The sequence below is a fragment of the Eptesicus fuscus genome, chromosome 6 (genome assembly GCF_027574615.1).
Source record: "Eptesicus fuscus isolate TK198812 chromosome 6, DD_ASM_mEF_20220401, whole genome shotgun sequence".
Taxonomy (NCBI): Eukaryota; Metazoa; Chordata; class Mammalia; order Chiroptera; family Vespertilionidae; genus Eptesicus; species Eptesicus fuscus.
This window is the reverse complement of record NC_072478.1, coordinates 30,612,784-30,638,708: the sequence shown is the minus strand read 5'-3', so window position 1 is coordinate 30,638,708 and position 25,925 is coordinate 30,612,784. Positions and strand designations below refer to the sequence as shown.

The window sequence follows — 25,925 nt, the reverse complement described above, 5'->3', positions numbered from 1 at the left end:
TGACCGGAATTGAACCTGGGACCCTTGAGTCCGCAGGCCGACGCTCTATCCACTGAGCCAAACCGGTTTCGGCCTGCCTTTCAATCTTATTCAGCCTGAGGGGGGTCCCAGTTCAGCCTCTGCCAGGCCTCCAAGCCTCTCCGCTTTGCCCTGACAGCCAGAGGGGCCATCACAAAAATAAATCAGGTTGGTTCCTCTCCTGCTCTAAACTCTGCTGTGGCTCCCTAGTGCCTTCAGGACAAAGCCTGAGCTCTCCTTGCTCCCTCCTCTAGCCACCTCACTCATTCTTGGCTACAGAGGCCTGCAGTGTGTGCTGTGAGAGCTGAGGCAGATTTAAATCATTTACCCTCCTCCAACTCCAGGACCAGCGCCCAGCAAGTGCTCAGAAGCTTAAGGAATTGCTGTGTTATTATCATTCCTCCTCAACCGGGCCTGGCTCGGTCCCACAGCCCCGCCTTTGCACTTGCATTGCCCTCCACCTGAACGCTCCTCTTGCAGACCGCCAGGCTGCAGCAGAGGCGTCAGCTCCTCGGAGCGGCCTCCCGGACTTCCCCCGGGGTCCCACTGGTCCTTTGCCCCCTGCCTCCCCTCCCCCTCTTCCCTTCTGGACCGGGAGCTGGGAGGGGCAGGATTTTGTCCAGGTCAAGTCTAGGGCTAGCGCACAGACCCCGCCTGGCCGACAGCCTCGAACCCTCTAGACTCTCGATTCCAATAATTACAGGCTGTTGTTGTTCCTTGTGATTAAGCCCCGAGGACAAGGGATGAATGACTCCGGGCGGGGGGTGGGGCGCAGCTCCAGGGAGGTTCCAGGCCAGGCCCACGGACGGCGGGGAGGCTGCGGGCGCAGCCCGCGCGCGGGGATGGGGGTGCTGCGGCAACGCCGGCGGCCGGCAGGAGGCGCAGCGCCGACCGCGGCGCCTGGAGGTGGGAGGGGACCGAGCGGGGAGGGGAGCGACAGAGAAACGCGGTGGCGGCGGCGACGGCGCGCGCGCTCAGCCCACCCCCCGCGCCCGCCGCCGCCCGGACAATAAACAGCCGCGCGCGGGGCGATGCCGGAGCCGGTGCCTACGCCCCCGCGCCACGCAGCCCGGGTCGCTTGGCCTTAGCCCACCGCCCTCCTCCCGCCTGCGCACCCACCGAGTTCGCCCCGGCTCAGCATCGCCGACCCAATCGGACCTCCGCGGGGAAATGGAGTGAGTAGGCGCGCCCGGGCCGGGGCCGGGGGGCTGTGGGCGGGGGCCCAGCAAGGGGCGAGGCCTCTTCTACCGCCCCCATCCGGAGCGTCGCGGCCCCCGCGTGGAGAGGGAGGTGGCGAGGGGCTTCCGGGACCCCCAGCTCAGCTCCGGAAAGACTCGGGCTGGGCAGCGCCGGTCCTGAGACCTACCCCTACCCCACCCCAGCGGCCCACGGGCTCACAGGGACTCGGGCGCGAGCGGCTGGGGGGCAGCCCAGGACACTGGGAGGGGGAGGCGCGTGTTTCTGTCCCCGCCCGGCCCGCGCCCTGCCCGCACCCCCTGGGCTAGCCTCGGCCACCTGTGGGCTCCTGAGTGGGCCCCCTGGGGTGATGGAGCGACCCCTCCCCATTGCACAGTCAGGCCTTGAGCTCACCCGCCACCCCTCACCCCCTCACTCCCTAGCCTGAGCTGGCTGCTCCCTGCGCCCTGGACGCGCCCACTGGTCAATCCTCCCTCCGTCTGGCTGCCCTCCCCACCGGCATCCAGTGCTGTCTAGAGCCCCTGTTAAGGCCAGGCGGGGAGGGGGGGAGGTGTCGGCTGCCAGATGTTGTCCCGAGTTACCACTGGAGGGAGGGGCCTTCTCTCCAGGCTTCCGGTCTGGTGTGTGTGAGACTGGGGTCCAGGTGCCTTCCAACAGGGGAGCATGGAGTTGATCCCCTCCGGGAAAGTGTCCCCAAATGGTGTAGCCAAGAGTGCACTGACCCCTGCTTGGAATGGAATGGGTGGCCTGGGTCTGTGGAGGGTTAGGTGAAGAGTTCCTGGGCCAGGGCTCTTGCACAAGCAGGTGCTGAATGAGTGTGCATGGTCATTTCAGACAGTCCTTCTTTCTGCCGTCAGGGTGGCCCCACGCCCCCACTCCCACAGGTGGGCGCTGGGAGGTTGTACTGTGTGTTTGCCAGGGCAGGGAGTGGGAAGCCGGTGTGTGGGGTCCCGGCAGCCTGCTCACTATGTGTGTGTGGGGGGGACATCTGCTGTCCTGCTCTGGGTCAGGCCCCCATGGGGCAGGGGGCCTGGACTTGTAGGTCTAGCCAGTCCAGCTCCCCCTGCCCTTCCCACTGGGTGTGTTTTCTGAACATACAACTTTCCTCCAGGGATTCACCCGTGACCCACCACACCCTCAGCTGGGTGGGAGCCCCCGCCTCGTGCCCTCCTCGGAATGTGACACCCGGTGTCCTCTGCTTTTGAAAACCCAGACAAAGGCCTAGCTGCTCCCCAAGCCGCCCTGGGAGCCCAGCCAGGGGCTCAGGGGAGCCAGGGCCCAGACTTGTCTGCACTACGATCCCCCACTTGTTTACCTGCTCTGCTCCCTGGGACCAAGGGGAGCCTCTGGGCCTCCTGACAGCAGACCCTGGGCAGGGTGTGGCCTTGGGGAGGGGGCTGCCTTGGAGAGTGAGGGGTGAAAATCTGGAAAATGCCCACCCAGAGCAGAGCAATGAGGGATGTTTTGATCGGTCTCATTGTTTCCTTTCCCACCACCCCTTTCTTTCTCAGTGTGGATACTGAGGCCCCGGGGAGGGGCAGTACTGCCCCAGGGTCACACAGCACAAGTAGGGTGCCCTGTCCTGTACCTTCTTGGTCACAGGTCAGATATGGTGCCATGCGCGGCCCCCCCCCCCCCCTTCCATTAGGTGGATCACTGGCTTTTCTGGGTACCGATGTGGGGTGGGACTTGGCATTACCTGGCTCGAATAGGCATGAGAGAAAGCCTCTTTCCCCAGAGCTTGGGTTGACGATGGTGAGGAGAGGCCGCACACGGTGCTGCCCTGACTGGAACACCAGCCCCTCGCTCATTCCTTGCTCACGGTCCTTTTCCGTGAGGGCAGAGCAGGCTCCAGGCACAGAGGCAACGGCCCCTAGAACAAATCACTCACCTCGTTCCGTCTCCATGGGTTTTGCCATCAGAGTCACAGGAGATGGTTGTAAGGCTTATGGTGGTGCTGGAAACTTTCTTTTAAAAATAAAATTTAAAAAAGAGAACCTGAAAAAAATAAATTTAAGAATTTCACAAAATGTTGTTAAAGGATTAAACACATTTTCATTCGTTTAAGAATTTAAGGATTAAACACATTTTCATTCGTTTAAGAATTTAAGGATTAAACATGTTTTCATTAGTTTAAGACTTTAAGGATTTATTGAAAAGTAGCAACTGATCACCGAGCTATTGGGATAGATGGCTGATGCTGCAAAGATGGGACCAGGGTGGGAGTGGCAGAGCAGGGACACACTCCTGGTGGGGAGAGCTGGATGCCGGTCCTGCCCTGGGAGGATTTGCTGTGTGGGCCCCCATGAGGCACTGCTCCTCTAGGAGCCTCAGGGTCTGGCTGATAAAGGAACGATATTTAGCTTAGGGCAGCCCTTCTCAAATGCCCGAGCTCTATCCTGGTTGAAGGCAGGGCTCCCGCCCTGGGAGAGGAGCTAGAGATCGGAGCTGGGGCAGAACCTTCCCAGGTTTCTTCCCACCCTCAGGCCGGGACATTTTTAAGAAGCCTCTGTTGGGTGCTGACTGGATCCTTCATGTTTCTTTCACACTTGCTCATCTCCCTTTTTAATGAGAGACACGGCCGGTTAAAAGGCAGCAATCTCCAGTGATAATTGAATAACAAGCTTTCATTTTCATTGTGTCTGTTTTTTCAATGTTTTTTACTCTGTGGCTGTGGCTTCTTATTTTCCCAGTCTTGGGAACAATGAAATGTTTCCTTCTAAAACCAGGGGGTTCGATTCAAACAGTGAGTGATGTGAAGGGAAGGGACAAGCAGATAATACTAGAGGTAGTGGCAGGAACATGGGAATGTGGTTCGAGAAGTGCTGGCATCATTTATTTACTTTAAAATCATTTAGTGAGCCGAAACCGGTTTGGCTCAATGGATAGAGCGTCGGTCTGCGGACTGAAAGGTCCCAGGTTCGATTCCGGTCAAGGGCATGTACATTGGCTGCGGGCACATCCCTGGTAGGGGGTGTGCAGGAGGCAGCTGGTCGATGATTCTCTCTCATCGATGTTTCTAGCTCTCTATCCCTCTCCCTTCCTCTCTGTAAAAAATCAATAAAATATATTTAAAAATAAATAAAATAAAATAAAATCATTTAGTGAGCACTTGCTGTATGCCTGTACTGAGCACTCTGTCCCTGTGAATTAATTTTCTTCATCTTTACAGCAGCCCTATAAGGTGGGGAAACTGAGGCATGGAGAGATGACATGACATGCTGGAGGCCACAGCTGATAAGGGGTAGGGCTTGGGTTTGCTGGGCTTTCCTCTTAACGGCCAGGGTGGGAAGGGAATCTTTGTACCTTCCTATGTCTCAGGGGCTTTGGTCTACAGGGTTCCTAGGTATTTAGCTTTCCATCCTGGTTGGTAGTCTTGGCTCCTGGGGACATCTGCCCCTGCACCCCTCCCCCCCAGACCTCTTCTGTGACTGCTGATTTGAGAGTAGGGCATGGAAAGGGAGTGTCCTGACTCCTTATGGGAATGGGTATGCCACTCACCTTCCCTGCGCCTGCCACACTTTTCACATTTGGTGAGTGGAGACATGAACCTACCTAGCCCCCTCCCAGGTGGGGCACAGTTAGAAGAAGAGTGGGTGCCATAAGGACTTGGATCTTGTAATACCAACCCCAAACGAGATCCACCCTCAAGGGTCTCAGATTTTGATGCTGGGAAATAGGTTGATGTTCTGGGGGGGAAAAAAAAAAATCACATCACCTCTTTCCAAGTCTGGGACCCTGCTCCTGTCCATCCTTCCTCCGCCAAGGAAGTGTCTTATCCATTCGTTTAAGGAACACTCCCTCCTGACCATCCTAGCCCCATGCTGGATCAGAAGGCCCGGGGCAGGCCCTGGACGATTTCCTCCGAGGTGTAGAGTAAGGTTTTCAGTCCTTTCCATCAGGGACCTTTTCTGTGAAAGGTATTTAAGGGTTTGCCCAGTAGACAGAAGGGAGCACCTGGTAGAAAGGAGTGGCCTGTGCGTTTCTGCTAGAGGTGGGAAAGCATGAGGAGAAGGGAGCACTCTCTGGTTTGTGCTCTTGGGGCCAGGTCCTTACAGGCCTCGAGTGCCCAGCTGGGGACCATGGGGAGCCATGGATGGTGTCTGAGCAGGGGAGAAGTGAGAGCTGATGCCAGGCACCAGAAGAGACTCTTGCAGGTGAGGGGCCAGATTGGCGAGGAGCTAGTCAGGGTTTAGTCTAGGCGGGGCAGGTGAGGGCAGCTCGGAGACAAGTGCCAAAGTCAGGGGAGCAGGACCCAATGTCTGGGTGGGCATAGACCTGATTTCAGGTCTATATTGTTGTTTTTTTTAATATATTTTATTGATTTTTTTCTCCCAGAGAGGAAGGGAGAGGGATAGAGAGTAGAAACATCGATGAGAGAGAAACATCGACCCGCTGCCTCCTGCACACCCCCTACTGGGGATGTGTCTGCAACCAAGGTACATGCCCTTGACCAGAATCGAACCTGGGACCCTTCAGTCCACAGGCCGATGCTCTGTCCACTGAGCCAAACCGGTTAGGGCTGATTTCAGAGTTTTGTGGTGTCAGAGCTATGCACAGGGCCAGGCTGTCCTGGTCAGAGAGAGATGGCCCAGCCCCTGGATGCACAGAGAGGCTGGAAGGTGCCCTGGCCACGCGCCAGAGGGTCTCTGTGCAGCATAAGATGGCTAAGTAGAGGTCTTGAGTCTAAGGAGTGTGGAGTTGGGCTGGAATATCTGTCTCCTGCCCAAGGGTTTCAAGCAAGAATTCAGAGACGGTCAAAGCCCGTCTCTGGGACAGTATGGATTGGGCTGAAAATTGAGAGGTAGAAAGCAAGCCAGGCCTTGTGGTGGGCAGATTAAGTAAGGACCAAAGTGAGGCCAGGCTGCCTGGGAGTCACGGCATGGACAAGGGTAGTGGTGGGATGGGGCCACGCCTCAGAGCCCAGCTAGGGTGAGCAGAGGGGGTGGGGGGTCAGTGATGTGGGGGCCCTGAAGGCTGAGTGAAGGGAAGGGGCTTGGCAGAGGACTTGCAGGGAATGAAAAGGTGATGTCCTAGTCAGTTTGTGTTCAAATCCTTTTGATCATGGAGAGTCTCAGGGCAGGGCCAGCAGGGCAGGACCTGTGCTCTGACCCTGGCCTGGCCCCTTGGTGAGAGGGTCAGCATTTCTGCTATATAAAGGTATATATTTATTTTTACCAGCTGTATGGTGATATCATTCATACACCACACAATCCACCCCCCTAAAGTGTACAATTCAGTGGTTTCAGAACATCTACAGAGCTGTACAACCATCACCTCTAATTCCAGAACATTCCACCAGCCCTAAAACAGGCCCCATCCCCTTTTGTAGGCATCCCCATATCCCCCACCCCGTAGCCCCTGGCAACCACTAACCCATTCTCTGTCTCTGGAATGTGCCTGTCCTGGACATTTCACGTAAATGGAACCACATACTATGTGGCATTTTGTGTCTGGCTTCTTTCGCTGAGCATCACATGTTCAAGGTTCATCCACATTGTATCGGCGCTTCACTCCTTTTCATGGCTGAGTAATATTCCACCGAGTGGGTGGGCCATATTGTGTTTATCCATTCATCATTGGTGGGTGTTTGGGTTGTTTTATATATTAATTTGTATAGTCACTCCCAAGGTAGTCGGGACCTGTCCCTTGTCCTCTGTAAGATGGGGGCAACCCAGATCCTGTTTTAGATCAATGTGACAGTGTTTCTTTAAAAGGAAAAAATGGAGATGGTCATAAGACAGGTGGTCAGTCCAGGGGGTGGCAGGAATGTGAAGAGGGAAGGGGAACCTTTAGGTGGGGCCTCCTCTGAAAATGGAAATACCCTAATTGACTTGCTGGCACAGTGAATATTTATTGAGAACCTGCTGTATCCTGGGTGCTGGGTACATGGCAGGGACAAAAAGAGACAGTTACTGTCCTCGTGAGGAAATAAGAAAAAAAGTAAGTAAAGGTCCAGGGTGTTGCATGAGGGTGAGAGCTGGCAGGGACATTGGGGGGTCCAGTGGCTGAACCTAAGTAGGGAGATCAGAGGAAGCCTGAATAAGGAGGTGATGTCTGAAGAAAGCCCTAAGGCAGTGGTCGGCAAACTGCGGCTCTCGAGCCACATGCGGCTCTTTGGCCCCTTGAGTGTGGCTCTCCACAAAATACCACGGCCTGGGCGAGTCCATTTTGAAGAAGTGGCGTTAGAAGAAGCTTAAGTTTAAAAAATTTGGCTCTCCAAAGAAATTTCAATCGTACTGTTGATATTTGGCTCTGTTGACTAATGAGCTTGCCGACCACTGCCCTAAGGGAACGAGTGAGGTCTGTGGATGCAGGGACAGCCTGTGCCAGGCAGAGGACACAGCCAGTGCAAAGGCCCTGGGTTGTAACGTGCTTTGGATGTCTGAGCGTAACGTGCTTTGGACGTCAGAGTGACGTCTGAGTGTGGCTGGAGTCGTGTGAGGGGTGGGCAGGAACCATGGGCTTTGGGGTTGGTCTCTGCAGCTGGATTTGCCTTGGCCCCTGGGGAAGGCCTCTGTCTACATGGCCTCCATTCATGCTCCACTGCCCTCCTGTTGAAGGGCCCAGGGCAGGGTCCAGCTCTCCCTGCTCTCTGCCCCAGGTTAATAGGCAACAGGTTTGCTCCTCTAGGTCTGTGTCCTGCTCTGACCTCCGTCTCCACCATGGGGCTGATGTCTCTCTGCCTTGAACCTCCAGGCAGCTAATGCCTCATGGGCTGTCCGCCTCGTTAGTGACATCCGTGGTCCTGGGAGTCCCCGGAGGAGGGGAGGAGATCCAGGAAAGCTTGCTGGAAGAGGGGACTGCGCGTGAGCAGAGCTTGGAGGTGGAGGGGGGAGAGGGGAGGCCCAGGGAGCTGATGAGGAGTGACGGGTAAACTGTGGAGGCCGAGGTGTTCTCAGGGTGACAGAGCTGTGGAGGGTTTGGCGACAGGAAGGTGCTGGGCAGACAAAGGACCCACAGCGGGGAACCAGCGAGTGGAATGGGGACTTCCCCCCTCTCCGTCCCCCTCCTCCAATGAGGGAAAGGGCCCATTGGGCCACAGGACTCCCTCTCTCCCCCCCACCTCCCAGCCCGCGTGACTCTGCCCCACCCTCCCCTCATGGCCAAGGTCGTTGTCAGCTGTTTCCTTTCAATTAACACAGGAATGTTCCAGCGCTGGGCTTTGAGCCTGCCTGGGCCAGGACCCCCTCATTCTGGCTGGAGCTGCCCAGGCGTAGGCTCTTGGAAGAACTAGTGCGATCCCCACACCCGCCTCCGGCCCGCCTGTTCTGCCCGCTGGGTGACCTTGGGCCCGTTGCATAACCTCTCTGGTCTTTAAAAAATAAACGCCCGGCAAAGCTGGGGCCTCAGCCCGGCCCATTGGGTTTGGGCCTCATTAGCTCATCCTCTGGGGCCAGGATTATCTCACACGCTCACGGCCGACACCCTCTCCTTGTCCTGAGCCGCCCGCCCACATTGCCTCCTGAGCCCAGAATTTGCTCCAAGCGCCATAAAAATAATCGCGCAGGGACTGGAGCCTTCGTAGCGCTGAGGGTGGGCGTCCAGGCAGCGGGCCGGCGGGTCCCTCCACCAGCAGTTGCTAGCTGCGGCCCGTGGCGAAGCGCAGTCCGCGGAGGCTCAGAGACGCCAGCGCCTCCTCCCGCCCCCCTGTGCTGAGCCAGTGGGGGCAGCTGCCACGCAGTTCTAAATCCTCCCCTTGTGTTTTAGCCAAAACCGAGCTTCTCCACCCAGCCTGTCAGATCTTCGGTGATCTGGCCTCGGGCTTTCCTCGCTGAGCCCTAGAGGGCATTTCAACCATCCCACTGGCCCACCCCCTGCCCTGCCAGACCTCCGTGAGCGTGAGCGCAGGTCCCACCGTCCCCACTGAGCAGCTTCATCTCATCCACTGGTAAAATGGGTCTAAGGGCCATCAGGAGGATGGGCACTTAGCATGTGTCCTTTACAGACTTCCCTCCTCCCCAGCCTCAGTTTCCCCTCCTGTTAGATGAGGCTGGGACCGGCCTGGAAGGTGGGGAGCGCCCGGGAAGGGGTTCTTACTTATAGCTGTTTCACGAGAGGCCTATGGCCCTGCTTTGTTCTGTTTTTCTCATTTATGATGCTGAACATTATCTTGGCTTAAACTTGGCTACCTCGCGCCAGGGGCGGGTCCAGACCCTTTCGGGGTAGGAGCCCCCTCCCTGGGCGGGTGCCCCTGGACCCAAGATGGGACTCCACCCCAAGCGGTGGGGGGCGGGGCAGACGCAGTTACCTCCGCCTCCCATCCTTTTTCGGCTGCCCCTGAAGCTGGGGCTGGGGGCGGGAGAAGCGTGGCGGGCCCACACCCTCTTGCAGGCCTCCGAGTTGCCTTGGGGATGGCGCGGTTGCCAGGGCAACCGCCTTCCACGGGCCTGCCATCCATCACCAGGAGGCAGAGGCGCCCCCGGGCCCGGGGAGGGGCCAGGAGAAGGGTGCACAGCCGCGCCCCTTGGGCTGTGACAGGGACGGGAATGGGGAGGGATGACCCGCCACCTAAGGGAGGACACTACCCGCCTTGTCTGCAGCCTGTGGGGCTGGCCTCACAGCCGTCCCTGTGTCCTTGTGTCCGGTCTGAATGCCCACCTGCCCACCAAGGTAGAAACATGGCATTAGGTGGCTGGTCCCTCTGCCCAGCAGGCCCTGCGTGCCCTGGGGTCTCACCAGCTATATGGCCCCTCCCCAGCTCCGCCTCCTTCTGGAGGGATCCCAGGAGGCTTGATTGGAGCTGGGAAAAGGATGGCTGGCCTGTGTGTGGTCCAGAGCTGGGCAGTCGTGGTTTGAATCCGAGCTCTTCCCCTTCGTAGCTGTGTGACTTTGGGCAAAGAACTTGCCCTCTCTGGGCTTAGTTTCCAGCCATGGGAAGAGCATACCAGGCAGAGGGAACAACACGTGCAAAGGCCTTGAGGTAGGAATGGCCTTGGTGTAGACGAGGCACAGCCAAGAGGTCCTGCTAGCTGGAACAGTGAGGAAGGAGAAGAGGGAGTGAGGGCAGGTAAGTGGGAGGGGGTTGGGTTATGCTGGTTTCATCATTTCTCTCAAGGGGTGATGGGAGCCAGGGAGACTTCGAGCAGGAGCGTGACAGGGTCTGATTCTCCTTTTGAGATGCTGCCTCTGGTTAGGGGGTGGAGAGAGGCTGTCTGGTGCCAGGGAGCCAGCAGGTAGTGGTAGAGTTCTGGGCTGTGGTGGGGAATGTGGGGTTTGTGAGAAGTGAGGGGATGGGAACACGGGTGTGGCATGCTGCCTCATCACACAGGGCAGTGGGACAGACCCAGAAACCTAGCTAATCTGGCCCTTCAGGAAGGGCCTGTGAGCTGAGTAGGTGGATCAAGCTTTTCCTGAACTCCATCCAGCGAAGCAGCTTTTCCTGAGAAAGGAGAGAGGGAAGTCGCAGAGGGTGCTGCTGGGGCCCTAGGAGGCGCGGGCAGGGGGGGGGGGGGGAGTGAGGTAGGGAGAGGGGCAGGTGCCACCCGCCAGGAAGGGAAGAGTTGAGTGGGGTCACCTGGCTGGGGCGTGGGAGCCAGATGACTTCAGAGGTCTCAGTGAGGCCAGGAAACTGAAGCTGAGTAGGACAGGCGGACAGGGCACTGTGGTCCAGGGTAGATCACCCCAAGGGCACCTGGGCGGGACTGGGGGCGGGGCTTTGGCCCAGGGTGAGCCCAGTACACTGTGTGATTCGAGCCTGTTTTCCTGCTGAACCACAAGGGAAGGGGGTGCTTAACAGGAGGGTGTAGAGCTGGGTGTCTGCTCCAACTATCCATGTGGGTAAACTGAGACCCAGAGGGGCAGATGGTCTTTGGAGACCACAGGGTGGTTCTGGGCTCTGACCCAAGGCCTAGGGGTGTTGGGGTGGCAATAGAACCAAAGAACGGTCTGTAATTTCAGTCCCTGTGAAGATAAGGGGCTTTGGGCAGGGAAGGCAGACAGACCCCACCGCCACCACTGTGCCCAGCTGGCCCTGGCCCTGGCCCTGGCCCTGTAAGACTGGGCCTCCTGTCCACGCCTCCCAGCCTCCCTGAGGGGCCCTGGGATCATTTGGGATTTGGAGCAGAGGTCAAGAACCACCCACCCCAGGACTGGAGAAGGCTCCGTAGGCGGGAGGGTGAGCAGGGGCTGTCCTGATCTGCCTCCCCGTCTGGGCAAGGAGGTGAGACAGCTTGTCTTGAAACACCCTTCAGCCTTTGATTCCTGGTGAACCCCTATCTTTCCTTTACAGCCCAGCCTCCCCAACCCTTCCTGGGGCTTTGGACAGAGCCTGGCCACCCCCCTCCCCTCTCTTGGTTCTGCCCTGAAGGGAAGGCAGGAGGATCTGTGGGGAGAATTAATGAGGTAATAAGGCTGGATAGAGAGAATGGTGCTGCTCCGAGGGGGGCAGGTCCCGCTTTACCGAAGGGAAACTCGGGAAGGCCGGCCGAGCCTCTGGCCACGATCACCCGATCACCCAGCTGGAAGACCAGCGCGGGGATTTGAACCAGATCTGCTGAAAGGAGGGGTGGGGCGGACCCCTGGCTTGACCTTGTCTGTCTCTCCCCTCCCCCAGGGTCCTGGCCGGGGAGACCACGTTCCAGCAGGAGCGGCTGCAGGCCATTGCAGTGAGTTCTTCCAGCCCCTTGGATGGTGTGGCCAGGGGGGACGGGGCTCTCATGGGCTCTTACACTCAGCACAGGGACCCTGCGACTCAGTGGTGCCTGCTGGTGCTTCCCCACGGACAAAAGCCTCCTTAATCCTTGGGATGTGGAATCTTAGACCACTAGCCGTCTTAGAGCCCCTTAAAGGTGGGGAAACTGAGGCATGGTAGAATCCTGCCCTTATTTATGCCCAGGCTGGGGGAATGGGCTGGTCGGGGGGCAGGTCGGAGGCCAGTGGGCCAAGTGGGTGCCGTTTACAGAAAAAACGGGCTCTTTGTGGCCAGAGCCTTGGGTGGGCTGGTGAGGTCTTCGTGCTGCCCCTGCCTGGTCCTGACCCCACCCCGTCCGTCTGTCCGTCAGGAGAAACGGAAGAAGCAGGCAGAGATCGAGACCAAGCGGCGGCAGCTGGAGGACGACCGGCGGCAGCTGCAGCATCTGAAGGTACGTGGCGTCCGGGCCGCCCCTCCAGAGCCTGGCCGCGGCCGAGGGGCGGGCGGGGGCGGCGGTGCCCGGAGACCCCAAGTCTCAGCCGAATATGGGGGTTGGGAGAGCAGGAAAGCTGAAGTGACCCTGATCCAGACTCCGACCCTGATTTTGACCCCGCCTCCTGCTGCCCCCAGTCCAAGGCGTTGCGGGAACGATGGCTGCTGGAGGGGACTCCGTCCTCTGCCTCAGAGGGGGACAAAGACATGAGGAGACAGATGCAGGAGGATGAGCAGAAGGCCCGGCACCTGGAGGAATCCATCTCCAGGTGGGTGGGGAGCCACACAGACCTGCACGAAGTCTGGGTGCGGGAACCCCGAGCAGTGGGCCCTGAGGCCTAGGATGGGGTTTGGCCACCTTGCTCCGTGTGTGTGTGTGTGTGTGTGTGTGTGTGTGTGTGTGTGTGTGTGTGATGGGAGCAGGGAGACCTCCACGTGCTGGATATGGGGGTGCACAGGCTTTGATGCCACACCTCAGTGCTTTAATGGGGATGTGTAACCGGGCTTAGGGTGACTGAGGGAGGCAATGGGAGCTGTCGGGGGCATCGGCTGCCCTCCTCGACCCCTCTCTTCTATCGACACTCCAGCAAAGCAGGTGCAGGAGGTACGCGGAGTCAGGGCGGGTCCCTGAGTCCCTGAGGATGGGAGTTGCCAGCAGTGGCCTCCCCAGGGGCTTCCTGGCGCCAGCCCAGCCAACGAGCTCTTCCCGGCTACGATCTAATGGAGGCCACAGAGGCACTGGCAGCTGGGCCTGCAGGAAGGCTGGGAGGGGCAGGCTGGGGAAAGTGACCATCCCCCCTGGGCTGGGACAAAAGGCCCAGAATTTCCGGGCAGGCGAGAGGCCCAGGCTCAGCTCCAGGGTAGCAGGGTCAGGGTGGAGGGAAATGACAGCCAACATTCCAAATGTCCACTTGGCCAAGGAAAGGCTGAGAGGCATGAGACCTGCCCAGGTCCCATAGCACACTGGGCCATCGCCCCACCGAAGCTGGCCCTATAGTGGGGACTTAGGATCTTGTCCTGATGTGTTTGGTTTGGAAGAAAGTGGGCCGGGATTTCCCTCCCTGGGCCTGTTTCCTGCCTGTGAACAGAGAAGGCAGAAGTCCTCCTGTGCATCTTAATTCTTTTTCTTAAGTATATCTTTATTGATTTCAGAGAGGAAGGGAGAGGGAGAGAGATAGAAACATCAATGATGAGAGAGAATCATCGGTTGGCTGCCTCCTGCACGCCCCCACTGGGGACTGAGCCCACAACATGGGCATGTGCCCTGACCAGGAATTGAACTCTGACCTCCTGTTTCATAGGTCAACGCTCAATCACTGAGCTATGCCAGCCAGGCTGTGCATCTTAATTCTAACAGACATTAAGCTGAGGGCTGAGACAGGTCTATGTAGAGACAGTCAGGACTGACCAGGCAGAGCGGCACAGGCTGGGTGGGGTGGAAAGTCAGTGGAAATGACTGGCCACTGGAATTACTGGCTGGACAAGGTGGACTTCTTTACATCCCACCTTGTTGAGTGCAGCCCTGGGGTCAGGAGGGGCTCGCTTGACCCCTACTGTGAGTTTAGCGCATGCTGAGTGCTGTGGAGGGGCCTTGGCTTTCTCCTTCTCAGAGTAGCTCCACGGTGGCTCTCCCAGCCGAATTTTGCCCATTTGGTGTCCCCTGACGGGACACCTCCTCCAGGAAGCCCTCCAGGCTGACCCAAGCTGGTCCATCCTGTTGACGTGGGCTCATTTTGTTAGAGGGCTGCAGACTCATCCTGGGTGGGGGCAGCTGGGCAGGATTTAATACACCAGCTTTGTTTTCACGGGTTTATGCTTAGTTATCTTCTGATACTTGGAAAGTGACATGTTTTTTCCAGTTTTCCTGTAGAGATAAAGCTTCCTGTAAAAATAAATGTATTTGAGTGGGGGAAAAAGGAGAGTCAGTTGGAAGCAAATGAAGTCAGCAATGGCATGGGTGATGAAAGGACCGAGCAGCCTGGGTTCAGGTTCCAGCTCTGCTACTCGCTGGCTACGTGCATGCTTCACTCTGCCTCAGTTTCCCCAACCATGAGGGGAAGTGACAGGAATACCTCACAGAGTGTTGGGAAGCATCGAAGCCAAGGAGTCCCCTTATGGAAAGTGCCCAGAGTGGTGCTGGGCATGCAGAAGGGCCTGGTGAGGGCTGTCACTGCGCCCTCTCCCCAGGCTGGAGCAGGAGATTGAGGTGCTGGAGAACGCAGACGCACGCCCAGCCACCGCCAAGGAGAAGGTGGCAGCCCCCAGCCCGGCCAAGGAGACCCAGAAGGCAGAGGTGGTACTGAATTCTCAGCAGGTAAGGAGATCCCGCCGGCTCCAGAGTGGAACCCCACCCCTGGTGTGGCCAGATTTTAGAGCTTGCATTCAAACCTCATGCCCTGGCCGGTTTGGCTCAGTGGATAGAGTGTCGGCCTGTGGACCGAAGGGTCCTGGGTTCGATACTGGTCAAGGGCAGGTACCTAGGTTACTCCTCCCTGGCCTGGCCCTCACTGGCGCATGTGCAGGAGGCAACCAATCGATGTGTTTCTCTCACATGGATATTTCTCTCTGTCTTTCCCTCTCTCTTCCACTCTCTAAAAATCAATGGAAAAATATCCTCGGGTGAGGATTAAAAACAACAACAACAACAACAAACAATTCTCAGCCTGCCACTTCCCAGCCACGTGACCTGGGACACCTGGCTTTGCCTCTCTGGGCCTCGGTTTCCCCACCCATAAGAGCACCCACGTGCGGGGGACGTCACAAGGATTAAATGAATCCATGGACAGCAAGCACTTCATACAAGACCTGACACTTAAGGAGCTTTCCACGAATGCCATCCCCTTCTCATCTTTGTCATTACTTTTATTGAGCCACCTGTGCATGCCTGGTCCATTTGACAGAAGACAGTGTCCCCATTTGACAGGAGACAAAAACTGAGGCCCAGAGAGATTGAGAGAGGGGTCCAAGGATATACAGTGAAGAGTGGTCTTTATTGGACTTAGCTATTGATTTTAGGGCCCGATGTCTATACCAGGTTCTATTGATACCAGACCCTGGAGCAATGGGCCCCAAGCTTGTCACCGCAGTACATTCATGCACATCCAGGAGGCTCCCAGCCTCATTTGTGCTTAGGACCCAAGGCGCCAATGGGACCTGCTTCCTTTCCCCCTACCGATCCTTGTTACCCCCACCCCAGATGCCCAAGGAGGCATCTGATTCATGGGGGGGCTGGGCAGGCTTCTGGGAAGGAAGCGGGCTTTGAAGGTTGAGTAGGAGTTCTCCAGGTGCAGACTCAAGATGAGAGGGGGCTTTCAGTGAGATGGATTGAGCGTAGACTGTTGGCATGGTCCCTGCCCTCAGGATGTCCATATTCTGGGGGTAGGGGGGCAAAGACAGAAACACTGGCTGGAAGAAAATAAAAAGAAACACTGGCTGGGCAGATAATACACAGTATTAACTAACTTGAGAGATTGCAGTGTGTTTGGGGACTGCCTTTGGATTGGGTGGTCAGGGGGCTGAGAGGAGCCAGACAAGAGAAATCCAGGGCACGGCCTTCCTAGGCAGAGGGGACACACAAAGGCCCTCCCTAGAACAGGACTGTGTCCACGGAACTATGAGGAGGCCGGGGAAGCCAGCCAGAGAGGGAGGCAGGAGAGGCCGGGGGGCACGGGTCTGCTTGCACAGAGCCCAGGGCAGTGTCAAATGGGATTCTGGAGCACTAGGGAGCCACTGATACCGCTGAGCTGGGCAGGGACACCTGGCTGTCAGGGCTAGGGGTGGGGGATGGGTCCAGGAGGAGATGGCACCTGAGGTGGGGTCACGGCTGAGTCAGACCTTCCCGGGCTCCTACCCCCATATGTGGGGCCCTGGTTAATGGGAGGGGGACATGGGCACCACTAACCCCTCTCCGTTCTTTCTTACAGACCCCAGTGGGCACCCCCAAAGGTATGCTTCTGGAAGGGACTGGCTGAGCCTCAGCACACTCTGCTGCCCAGAGTGGGGATGGTGTACGTGGGGAGAGTGCCTTGTTGCTAATAAGTAACAATAATGGCAACAGGACTGTTATTGCTACTATTCCCAAGGAGCCCGACTTGGAGCCTGGCCCCAAGCCCTCATCATTGCATTTGGTTTTCACAAGATCCCTGGGGTGGAGTTGCGGCAGTACTCCCCACACGCACCCCCTTAAAGATGAGGAAACCCAGGCCTTGCAGGGCTGTGACTGGGCGAGTTCTTAGCCTTGGAGTTGATGGTGTGGGTCCATCCTGTCCACTTGAGGGTGTCTGGCCTTGGCTGACCCTCTCTGTCCACTTGCTCTGGCAGGTGGTGTGTGTGTATGGGGGTGCCTTGGTTTTCACATCTGTAAAATGGGATCTGTGGGGATGAGAATTCAGAGAGGCTCGTGGGGAGAACAAGGTCCCCACTGTCCTGGGGATCAGGGACCATTTAAAAGAACAAGAGTCCAGGAAACAGATTAAAAAAAAAAAAAAAAGCCCAAAATTTGAACTCTGGGACCCATTTTATTCCCCCCTAAATTATTATAGGTATATTATACACATTTGCAAATATTTGACATGTATATGCTTAGGTATAAATATAATAGTTAATTAAATATATTAATTATATTAAAATTATTTAATATAAATTATATTTTTAAAATATACATTAAACTTGTCTACTTTCCTATGGGGAGTATGGAAGGAGAGTCACCAGCTAGAAATGAAGGTGGTGGCCAGAAGTGTCTTGGCCTGATTTCTTTTGTGTTAATTATTCATAAGGAGAGTCTCCTTGTCTTACTGGGGAATTAAAAATTTATAATTAAAAAAAATCTACGCAGGCTTCTCAGGGATTTTGTGGAAATCACTTGGGCCGAGAGACAGGAAATGGACTGCGGGCTGATGTGTGTTCTGTGAGGGGAGGGGTTCCATGTGTGCCTGGGAGTTGGGGCACGTGGAGTGGTCCGGGTGTGTGCGTGCAGGGCAGGGGCCAGGTATCTGGGCAAGTGTGCCTGGGAGGTGTCCGCGTGTCTGGGGGACGTCAGGTGTCTGGGTGGTTGTGTCGGGGGGGTCGGTATCACCATCTCTCCTCTGACCCTCCTCTCTCTCTTCACTTTGCTCCCGAAGCAGCGAAGTCAGTCTCCAACACCCCTGTGAGGACGGTGGAAGGCTCCACCATGATGAAGGCAGGTAGGTCAGCCCCCAGCCTCGGGCCCCACGTGCAGCGGCTGTCCTGGGCCGAGTGTCGGCCCGGGGAGCCTGTGGTAATGGGGGGGGTGGATGGACCGAGGCTGTAGCTCCAAGCCTGGGGTAGGGCCTGGCCGATGCCTCTGCTTTGGCTCCTTGGTCACATGCCGGTCCAGCTTCCACAAGAAGAGGGGCCCCCTTGCATGGCTGCTCTAACCCGTCACTTTCTCACAGCTTCCATCCCCTTAACCATGCCACTCGCTCCTGGAGCCCCGAGGGGGTGGCGCACATGTTCAAACACACGCGCACACCGTAAATCCTCCTCCTCCACACGCAGGCTGCCTCGGGGGCGGAGGGGGGGGGCGGCGTGAGTGCCCTGTCCCTGGAGGTGACCAAGCTGGGCCTCAGGCATGCCTTCTAGGAAGCAGGAAGAGACAGGGTTAGCGCTAAGCATTCTACAAGGTCAGGTTCAAATCCCTGCTCTGCCCCCCAACACCTGGCACCTGAGTCTCCACCCGCGGGAGGGGTGGACTTGCAGTGACCTCACACCGAAGGCCTGGCAGGGAACCGTAAAAGTCATAAAAGTCACAGAGCCTTCTTGCTACTCCTGCTGTTATTGGGGCGAGACAGGAGGCGAAGACCCTCTTAGGGGCAGGGTGGCTGGGATGTAACAGCACTCGGAAGGCAAAGGCAGCAGCAGAGGTCCCGGGTCTCCTGCAGGGTCCGGGTGGAGTTCTGCCCCAGCGGGCAGGAGGCAGAGGGTACTGTTTTCCAGAGAAGAAGGGGGTGTCTTCAGGGCGTCTGTGCCAGTTAGGCCACCCCCGAGGCCAGCACTTGTCCCCTCAGTTGGCAATCTCGTGCAGTGTACGTCCCGTCCAACTCTGTGTCTGCAGATCGGGGTGTTAGGCTGTGTAGGGACATGAGATTAAATAACATTCTTTCAACAAGTGCTTATTGAGCCCCTGCTGAGTGACGCAGCCTGGGGGAGCTGGTATGCTGATGAGTCCGCAGCCCATAAAATGGACTTACAGAGAAAACAGGGTAGACCATGAGGAGTTGAAGGGGGGACAGTTTTAATAAGAGGGTTCAGGAGAGGCCAAAGTTAGGAGGTGACATTTGAGCAAGGACCCAAAAGACGTGAGGGCACACGGCATGCAGACACCGGGGGTCAATGTGGTCCAGGTGGAGGGCCCTGCACCTGCGAAGGCCCTGAGCCTGGTATGCTGTGTTGTGGCAGGGGAACACGTGAGGGAGAGGGACGAACTGAGGGCATGGAGATGACAGCCAGGTCTTACAGGGTCCCGTTGACATGGGAGCCAGGGAGGGCCCTGGGCAGAGCAGGGATGTGCCCACTGGGTGCTCACTGGCGTCCTCTGGTGGCGGTGGGAGGCCAAGGCCAAACCTGACTCGAGTTCTCACAGGTGCCCTCTGGTGGCTTTAGGGAGAACAGACCGTGGGTTGCAGAGGGGGTGAGAAGTGTACTGGGTTCAGGGTGTTCTGATGGACAGCTTAGGCGCAGCCGGAGCCGTAGAGGGTGAGAGAGGGAGAGGTGGGAGCTGCTCTTCCCCCGGGCAGCAAGACCCAGGAGGGGCAGATTGGGAGGGGCTCTTGGACGTGGTGATTCCCATGGGTAGGGTGGAGGGAGGCAGTGTGATACTGGATTTTGGGGTGAGGTCCTGGGGGTCAGTCTCCCCATGTAGTGTTGTGGTAATGAGTTCCACAGAACGTGGGTGAGATGCTGGGCATGGAATAGTGGCCCTAAGGGGTAATGCCATTCACTTGTTTTGAGAGGAAATGATCCATTCTTCATAGAGGTAGATGAGGACAGAGTCCATAGTCGACTAAAGAGAGGGGTGGACAGGTAATGCGGGGTCTGGCCTGTTAACCCAAGTTCCGATTGTAGCTGTGACCATGGCAAGGCAGCCCTCCTTCTACACACTCTCTCCTCGGAGCAAATGGGATAGTTTAAGGCTTCCCAGATAGGGTGGGGTGGCAAGGATGGGCCTTGTGTGGAGCGCAGGAATACAGACCTGCGGCCAGGGCACTGGGGAGCCACAGAAGGATGATGAGCTGGAGAGGTCTGCGCTTAAGGTGTCCCTGCTGCTTGGCTCTGTGCTGCCAGCTCCCCTCCCTGGCTTGGCTGCAGCCCAGCGGGGGGCACTTGAGCGGGTGGCCATGGCATAACCCGTGCCTCTCGTGCCAGCCATGTACTCGGTTGAGATCACGGTGGAGAAGGACAAGGTGACCGGGGAGACCCGGGTGCTGTCCAGCACCACCTCGCTCCCTCGGGAGCCGCTCCTTCAGGGCGTCAAGGTCTACGAGGACGAGACCAAAGGTACGAGTCCCCCACTCCCTGCCCCAAACCCCCTCTCACTGCCTGAGCCAGAGCCTGACCCCCATCTGACTTGACAGGGATGCCTTTCAGGGACAGGGCCTCAGCCCCCTCAGTTGCTTAGAGCTTGAACCCGTGGCCCAGTCCTTCTTTCATTGCCTTGAAGGCTGACTAAGCACCAGGTGCCAGACTGGGCCCGGGAAGCAAATCCCCAGTGGGACTCCCTGTTCAGTGAGCCAAGCCCTTCAATCCTGAGCTCACAAATAACTTGTTGAAATAATTACTGTTGTGATAGAGGCTACAAAAAGTCCCAAAGATAGAGGGGGGCCACGAGCTGGTCAGGCAGGAGGGGGCCAGGGAAGGATCCCCAGGGGAAGTAAACAGGAGCTTATTGGATGCACAGCACCGTGTAGGGGAACAGTGCACCTGTTAGAGGCCACGGCACGTGCAAAGGCCCTGAGGTGGGATGGAGTTTGCTGGACCGGAGGAACTGAGAAGAGCCTGTGGACTGATACAGAGTGGAGGGAGGAAACTAGAGAACTTTGGGAGGGGTGAGCAGGCAATGAGATCTGACTTGTTTGTTAGGGTCCCCCTGGTGACTGGGAGGCGAACAGGCTGTGGGAGACACCCACTAGGAAGACTGGAACATAGAGGAGCAGGGGAGCTGGGGCAAAAGGCCTAAGTCCGAGTGTGTGTGTGTGTGTGTGTGTGAATATAATTCATTTACCATCAAATTCACTCTTATTTAAATAAGGAAAATGTTTATTTAACTGTACACTCCATCAGTATTTACAGAGCAGTTTCTCTTTTTTAAAAAGTATATTTTATTGACTTCAGAAAGAAGGAGAGGGAGAGGGAGAGAGAGAAATATCAATGATGAGAGAGAATCATTGATCAGCTGCCTCTTGTACACCCCCTACTGGGAATCGATCCCACAACCCAGGCATGTGCCCTGACTGGGAATTGAACCACAACCTCCTGGTTCATAGGGTGATGCTCAACCATTAAGCCACACTGGTCAGGCCACAGAGCAGTTTCATAAACATGTTTGTTCACTTTTGGCACGAGCGGTAGGATATACGTAAAGGACCCTGGGGAGGGGGAGTTTTGGCAGCGTTTTTGTGATTAGTAAAAGAAAACAAATCCACTTTAGTAAACAAAATATGTTTTAAGAAGACATGCTAAAAGGTACATTAAAAAATCAAGCAGTGCTCGCTTCGGCAGCACATGTACTAAAAAATCATTTTTAAAAATTTGGAACGATACAGAGAAGATTATCATGGCCCCTGCGCAAGGATGACACGCAAATTCGTGAAGTGTTCCATATTAAAAAAAAAAAAAAATCAAGGCAAACATTAGCTTTCTTGAGGGAATGGAGTTCACAGGACCAGTCCCCTGAGCCAAGTATAAGGTGAATACAATTCAGCTCTAGAGCCCATTAGCACGTCCACAAACATTTCCCTTGTAAGGAAATGGTATATAAAGTGCTCAGTGCACGATTCAGTGGGTTTGGGCATGTTCACCACGTTGTACACCCTCACTAGCTAATTCCAGAACATTCTTGTTCCCCAAATAAAAACCCCATCATTGCCCAACCCTCAGCCCTTGACCCACTTCCTGTCCCTGTGGCTGTGCCTGTCCTGGGCATTCCACATAAATGGAATCGCTCACTGCGTGGCCTTTTGTGTCTGGCTTCTCTTACGAAGCGTCATGTTTTTAAGGTCCATCCATGTTCATGTCCTAGGACTGAATGGTATTCCCTTGTTTGTATGGATCACATTAGGCTTATCCAGCCATCCGTGGATGGAGGTTGTTTCCACCTTATGGTTTTATAAGTTTGTGTGAGCGAATGATTTCATTTCTCTTGGGCAAATACCTAGGAGTGGAATTGCTGGGTCATACGGGGACTCTTTAACCTCATGAGGAATTGCCGGGGTGTTTTCCACAGTGACTGTACCATGTTATTTTCCCACCAGCAGTGCATGAGGGTTCCAATTTCTCCGCATCCTTGACAGGTTAATGTGGGGTTTTTTTTCTTTGTTGGGTGTGAAGTGACATTCCACTGTCGTTTTGATTTCCAAAGCCTCATGTTCTTAGTTGTTATTTGAGTGTCTGGGGTGTCCAGAATGCTATCATGGGGGTCCTGTTATAGCCCAGCTCTGCCACGCTTTAGCAGTGGTCACCAACCGGTGGTCCGCGGACCGCTGGTGGTCCGCGAGGTCCAAAAGGTTGGCGTCCGCTGCTTTTGAAGATAGACCCAGGTAGGACTCTGGTCCAGTTCTCATCAGCTGTGTGGTCTTGGCAGAAATGACTGCATGAGGCTGAGGGGCAAAGATTTCTGTGCTAGCAGAAGGTCCTCACCATGGCCATTCTGCCCAGCCTGGCCCAGCCCCTGTGGAGTCAGGACCCTCCAGACTGGACTCTGGTTGCTTAGCAATGGGAAGGTGATCCACTTCCATGGCAGCTGAGGGCTCAGATTCCTATCGTGGGGCAATGGCCAGTGGGAAATACTCAGCTTGATTCTGTATTACCTGGGCATACCCATGCTCTGGGCCTCCAGCTCAAAGTCACTTTGAGGCCTTGAAGCGTGGACAACCCCCGCCCCCCCCCTCTGGAAACTGAAAGTTGAGAGCACTTTCCGTCTGGCCAGAAGCCAGAAATCGGAGCCCTGACCCTTGGCCAGGGAGGAGTGGAATCCTTAGGCTCTGTAAGTCCCTCCTCCCTCCCCAGTCAGCCAGGCAGCTGTGCTTCGAAGGCTGTGATCTGGGGCTGGTGTCAAACTGTGGTGGGACTCCTCTTGGTGCTGAAACCCCATCCTTAGAGACGGCAACACAGTTCAGAAAGTGACAGATCAGAGAGACACAGAGCAGGAAGGTTGGAGAGATTTGGAAAGTGCATTTCACAGATTGATTGCAGGGGGTTGTGGGGGAAAGGTTGATTGCAGGAATAAAACTCTGCCCCATGGAGAAGGAATGTTCTTGTCAAACACAGGTAAAGCATTTTCAGAAAGTGACCATGTTCTGAACTGCAAAGGTGTCTGTAATATCTTATGCTCTGTATCCCCCGATCACAGTCTCTCACTCCCCAATATTTAAAAGCATCTTTTGTAATATATCTTGGCTTAGAGAGACAATCAGTCAAAATGGAAATTATAAGATATTTAAACTTGAAAGAGGACAAAGTAATTCAATACATGGGTGCAGCCAAAGCTGAACTCAGGAGAAGGTATAGCCTTTGGGCATTTACAGGAAAACAAGAAAGACTGGGTGAATGAACTAAAATTAATTCGGGATCAACCACATAAACCAGAAGAAGAAAGGATCCTTGCAACTCCTCAGGGCCAGGAAACAGACCTGGACCAGGGTCAGGGTCCACCTGTGTAGTCTCCTGATAATTACTTCCCTTCTCTGAACTTCCGTTTTCAATAGAAAAACAAACAGAAGTACAAATAGTTTAAAATGCAAGACAATAATATCCCAATTCATGGAATTCCAGTCTTTCTTTGTTTATAACAAGTGCTTTTGTGCCCAGGAATTTTCCTGTGTACTCCAGTTTGGCTGTGTCCACAGATCCCAACAGGAAGCTTAGACTGTCCATCTAATTTGGTTTATGGTTTTCTCTCTTTTAAAAAATATATATTTTATTGATTTCAGAGAGGACGGGAGAGGGAGAGAGAGAAACATCAGTGATGAGAGAGAATCACTTATCAGCTGCCTCCTGCAAGCCCCCTACTGGAGATCGAGCCTGCAACCTGGGCTTGTGCCCCGACAGGAATCGAACCGTGACCTCCTGGTTCATAGGTCAATGCTCAACCCTTGAGCCACGCGGGCTGGGCTGTGATTTTCTCTTTAGCCTAGAGTGTGGCTTGCAGACCTGCCAGGCCTTTCCTCCGGTCTCAGGTCTCACTCTCTCTCTTTACCCCACCAGTGGTCCATGCCGTGGACGGCACCGCGGTGAACGGGATCCAGCCACTGAGCTCCTCCGAGGTGGACGATCTCATCCACAAGGCAGATGAAGTCACGCTGAGTGAGGCAGGGCCCGTGGCTGCGGCAGCGGAGACCGGGGGGACGTCTGAGGAGGCCGTCCGGACCACCACACCCTCCAGGCGGGAGATCACTGGAGTTCAGGCGCAGCCTGGCGAGGCCACGTCAGGCCCACCAGGCATCCAGCCTGGCCAGGATCCCCCGGTCACCATGATCTTCATGGGGTACCAGAATGTGGAGGATGAGGCAGAAAGCCAGAAGGTGCTGGGGCTGCAGGACACCATCACGGCGGAGCTGGTGGTCATCGAGGACGAGGCTGAGCCCAAGGAGGCCGCCCCACCCAACGGCAGTGCAGCCGAGCCCCCTACCACTTCGGGCTCCAGGGAAGAGAACCAGGTGGGGCCTGAGGCCCCTGCCAGCGACGCCCAGGACCTTGACATGAAGAAACAGCGTTGTAAATGCTGCTCCATCATGTGAGCCGCAGGCCCCAGACCCCGGCCCCACCCTCCACACCACAGAGACCCGCAGCCCGGCCCCGGTGCCTGCCCACCCTCCACCCACAATCACGGACCCCAGGACATGCTATGTTGTCACATCTTCCTTCTGAGTTTTCTTTCACTGGAAAGAGAGGGACAGGGGTCCCGTACCCACTACCACCCTGACACGCCCTAAACCACTGAGCTGTGTGCCCGTGCCTGGTAGGGCAGAGACACGGACAGACCGACCCACTTTTCCCAAAACGAGGATCCCCCACATGTCACGGCAGCTCCACAGACGGGCTTTTGCCCACAGAGTTCCTGGCTGGTGGGACCCAGGCCTCTGTGCCGCCCCAGGCAAGCCCGCTACCCTGCGGGCCTCCTGCCTGTGCCTTTCCGCCACCTCCGGTGAGGTCTCCAAGGGGGCGTCCTGCAGAGAGGGACTGGAGAGCCGAGGGGCCCTGGGCGCCTTTTCTGTCCCCACTCAGCCCCTGGAGGTGGGGTTCCCCGGCAAAGGCACTGGTGTCGGGATCCTGGGCCGTTGGGGTGAGGCTGTGCCTCATTGGGGAGCCTCAGTCGGAGACCAGGCTCCAGTCCTTAGAATAAAGCAGGGCCCCCCACCCTGGCACCCCAGCCCAATGTGCCCTTCCCTTGATGCTCTCCGTGGGCAGGACCAGTGCACGATGGAGCCTAGGAAGGGGGATCCCAGAGGACGCACACCCCACTTGGGGGGTCTTTGACCCCTGTGCTGTCTTCTGGATGGGGCCGGTGAGGGTCTTTGAGGTGCACCCTGCACAAGGCAGGGTCACGTGAGCCACTTCTTGTCCTGAGCTCCCACCCTCACTGGGCCCTCCTTCCTCCTGGTGCTAATTTGAGGACCCTAGGGGGCCGCCCCAGCCCATTCTCCAGCCTACTTGGGCCAGAGTCCGGGGTCTCCCTAACCGTACCCCAGAGATCAGGCCTACTGCCAGCCCTGCTAGGCTCGGCACATTCTGGGCAGTGGAGGGGCCCACAGCCTGGGGCAGGAGCTTCCCCTGGGTTGCAGCAGGAGACCCCCACTGGCTACCCAGCCCAATGTGAGCCTCCCCCACCTCGTTGGAAGGGGTGAGGGGTGAGGGCCTCTCCTCCTCTGGGTAGCTGACACCCAGGTGTGCACACACCTCTCCCAGGTTGCAGCCACACTCATCCTCAGAGGCACATTCATGCCCACGCTTACGCACCCTCTCCTGTGTAGGCTGTAGGATGACCAGGCCCCATCTTGGGCCCCTCCCCTGGGCCCCCACTCCTGGTGCCCAGGCTGCGGCAGCCCCCTCACCACTGCCTCCGCGGAGCCATGCAAGGGCTGCCTGAAACCAGCCCGGCCTGTCTCAGCTCTGCCCCTTGGTGGTGGGAGGAGAGGCCCTCTGAGGTGGCCCCCGGCAGTGGCATGGACCCCCTCCCTCCTCAAGCCGCCAGGTCCTCGAGCTGAGAGCCTACGCTGAAGTGCCCTTGCTGCCCCCTCTGCTTTCGATGTGTGACAGGCCCGTGTTCCTGACTTCCCCAGAGAAGCAAATAAACCCTGTGAACGCCCTGGGTCCTGGAGTTCTTGATTTCTCTGGGGCCGGGAGGATGTGG

General features: G+C 56.5%; 1 protein-coding gene and 1 pseudogene across 2 annotated transcripts; both read left to right on the top strand.

The window, feature by feature from the left end:
- The first annotated feature begins 967 nt into the window (after nt 1-967).
- Nucleotides 968-25,825, top strand: PALM (paralemmin). Of its 2 annotated transcripts, XM_028159523.2 has the most exons (9): nt 968-1,193; nt 11,771-11,822; nt 12,219-12,299; nt 12,479-12,609; nt 14,528-14,654; nt 16,264-16,285; nt 17,461-17,523; nt 19,724-19,855; nt 23,780-25,825. In XM_028159523.2, the coding sequence occupies exons 1-9, from the start codon at nt 1,189-1,191 to the stop codon at nt 24,310-24,312; spliced, it is 1,146 nt and encodes a 381-aa protein (XP_028015324.2). In that variant the 5' UTR covers nt 968-1,188; the 3' UTR covers nt 24,313-25,825. The 2 variants fall into 2 exon arrangements, with proteins under 2 accessions (XP_028015324.2, XP_054573552.1); XM_054717577.1 differs by lacking the exons at nt 968-1,193; nt 19,724-19,855 and adding an exon at nt 6,701-6,745.
- On the top strand, nt 21,086-21,183 carry LOC114234863 (U6 spliceosomal RNA; annotated as a pseudogene).
- Nucleotides 25,826-25,925: the final 100 nt, after the last annotated feature.

Excerpts from the sequence above, each read along its gene's own strand:
- PALM (XM_028159523.2), top strand. Across the intron at positions 17,524-19,723 it reads CTCCACCATGATGAAGGCAG|CCATGTACTCGGTTGAGATC; the intron begins GTAGGTCAGCCC and ends CTCTCGTGCCAG. Across the intron at positions 19,856-23,779 it reads CTACGAGGACGAGACCAAAG|TGGTCCATGCCGTGGACGGC; the intron begins GTACGAGTCCCC and ends TTACCCCACCAG.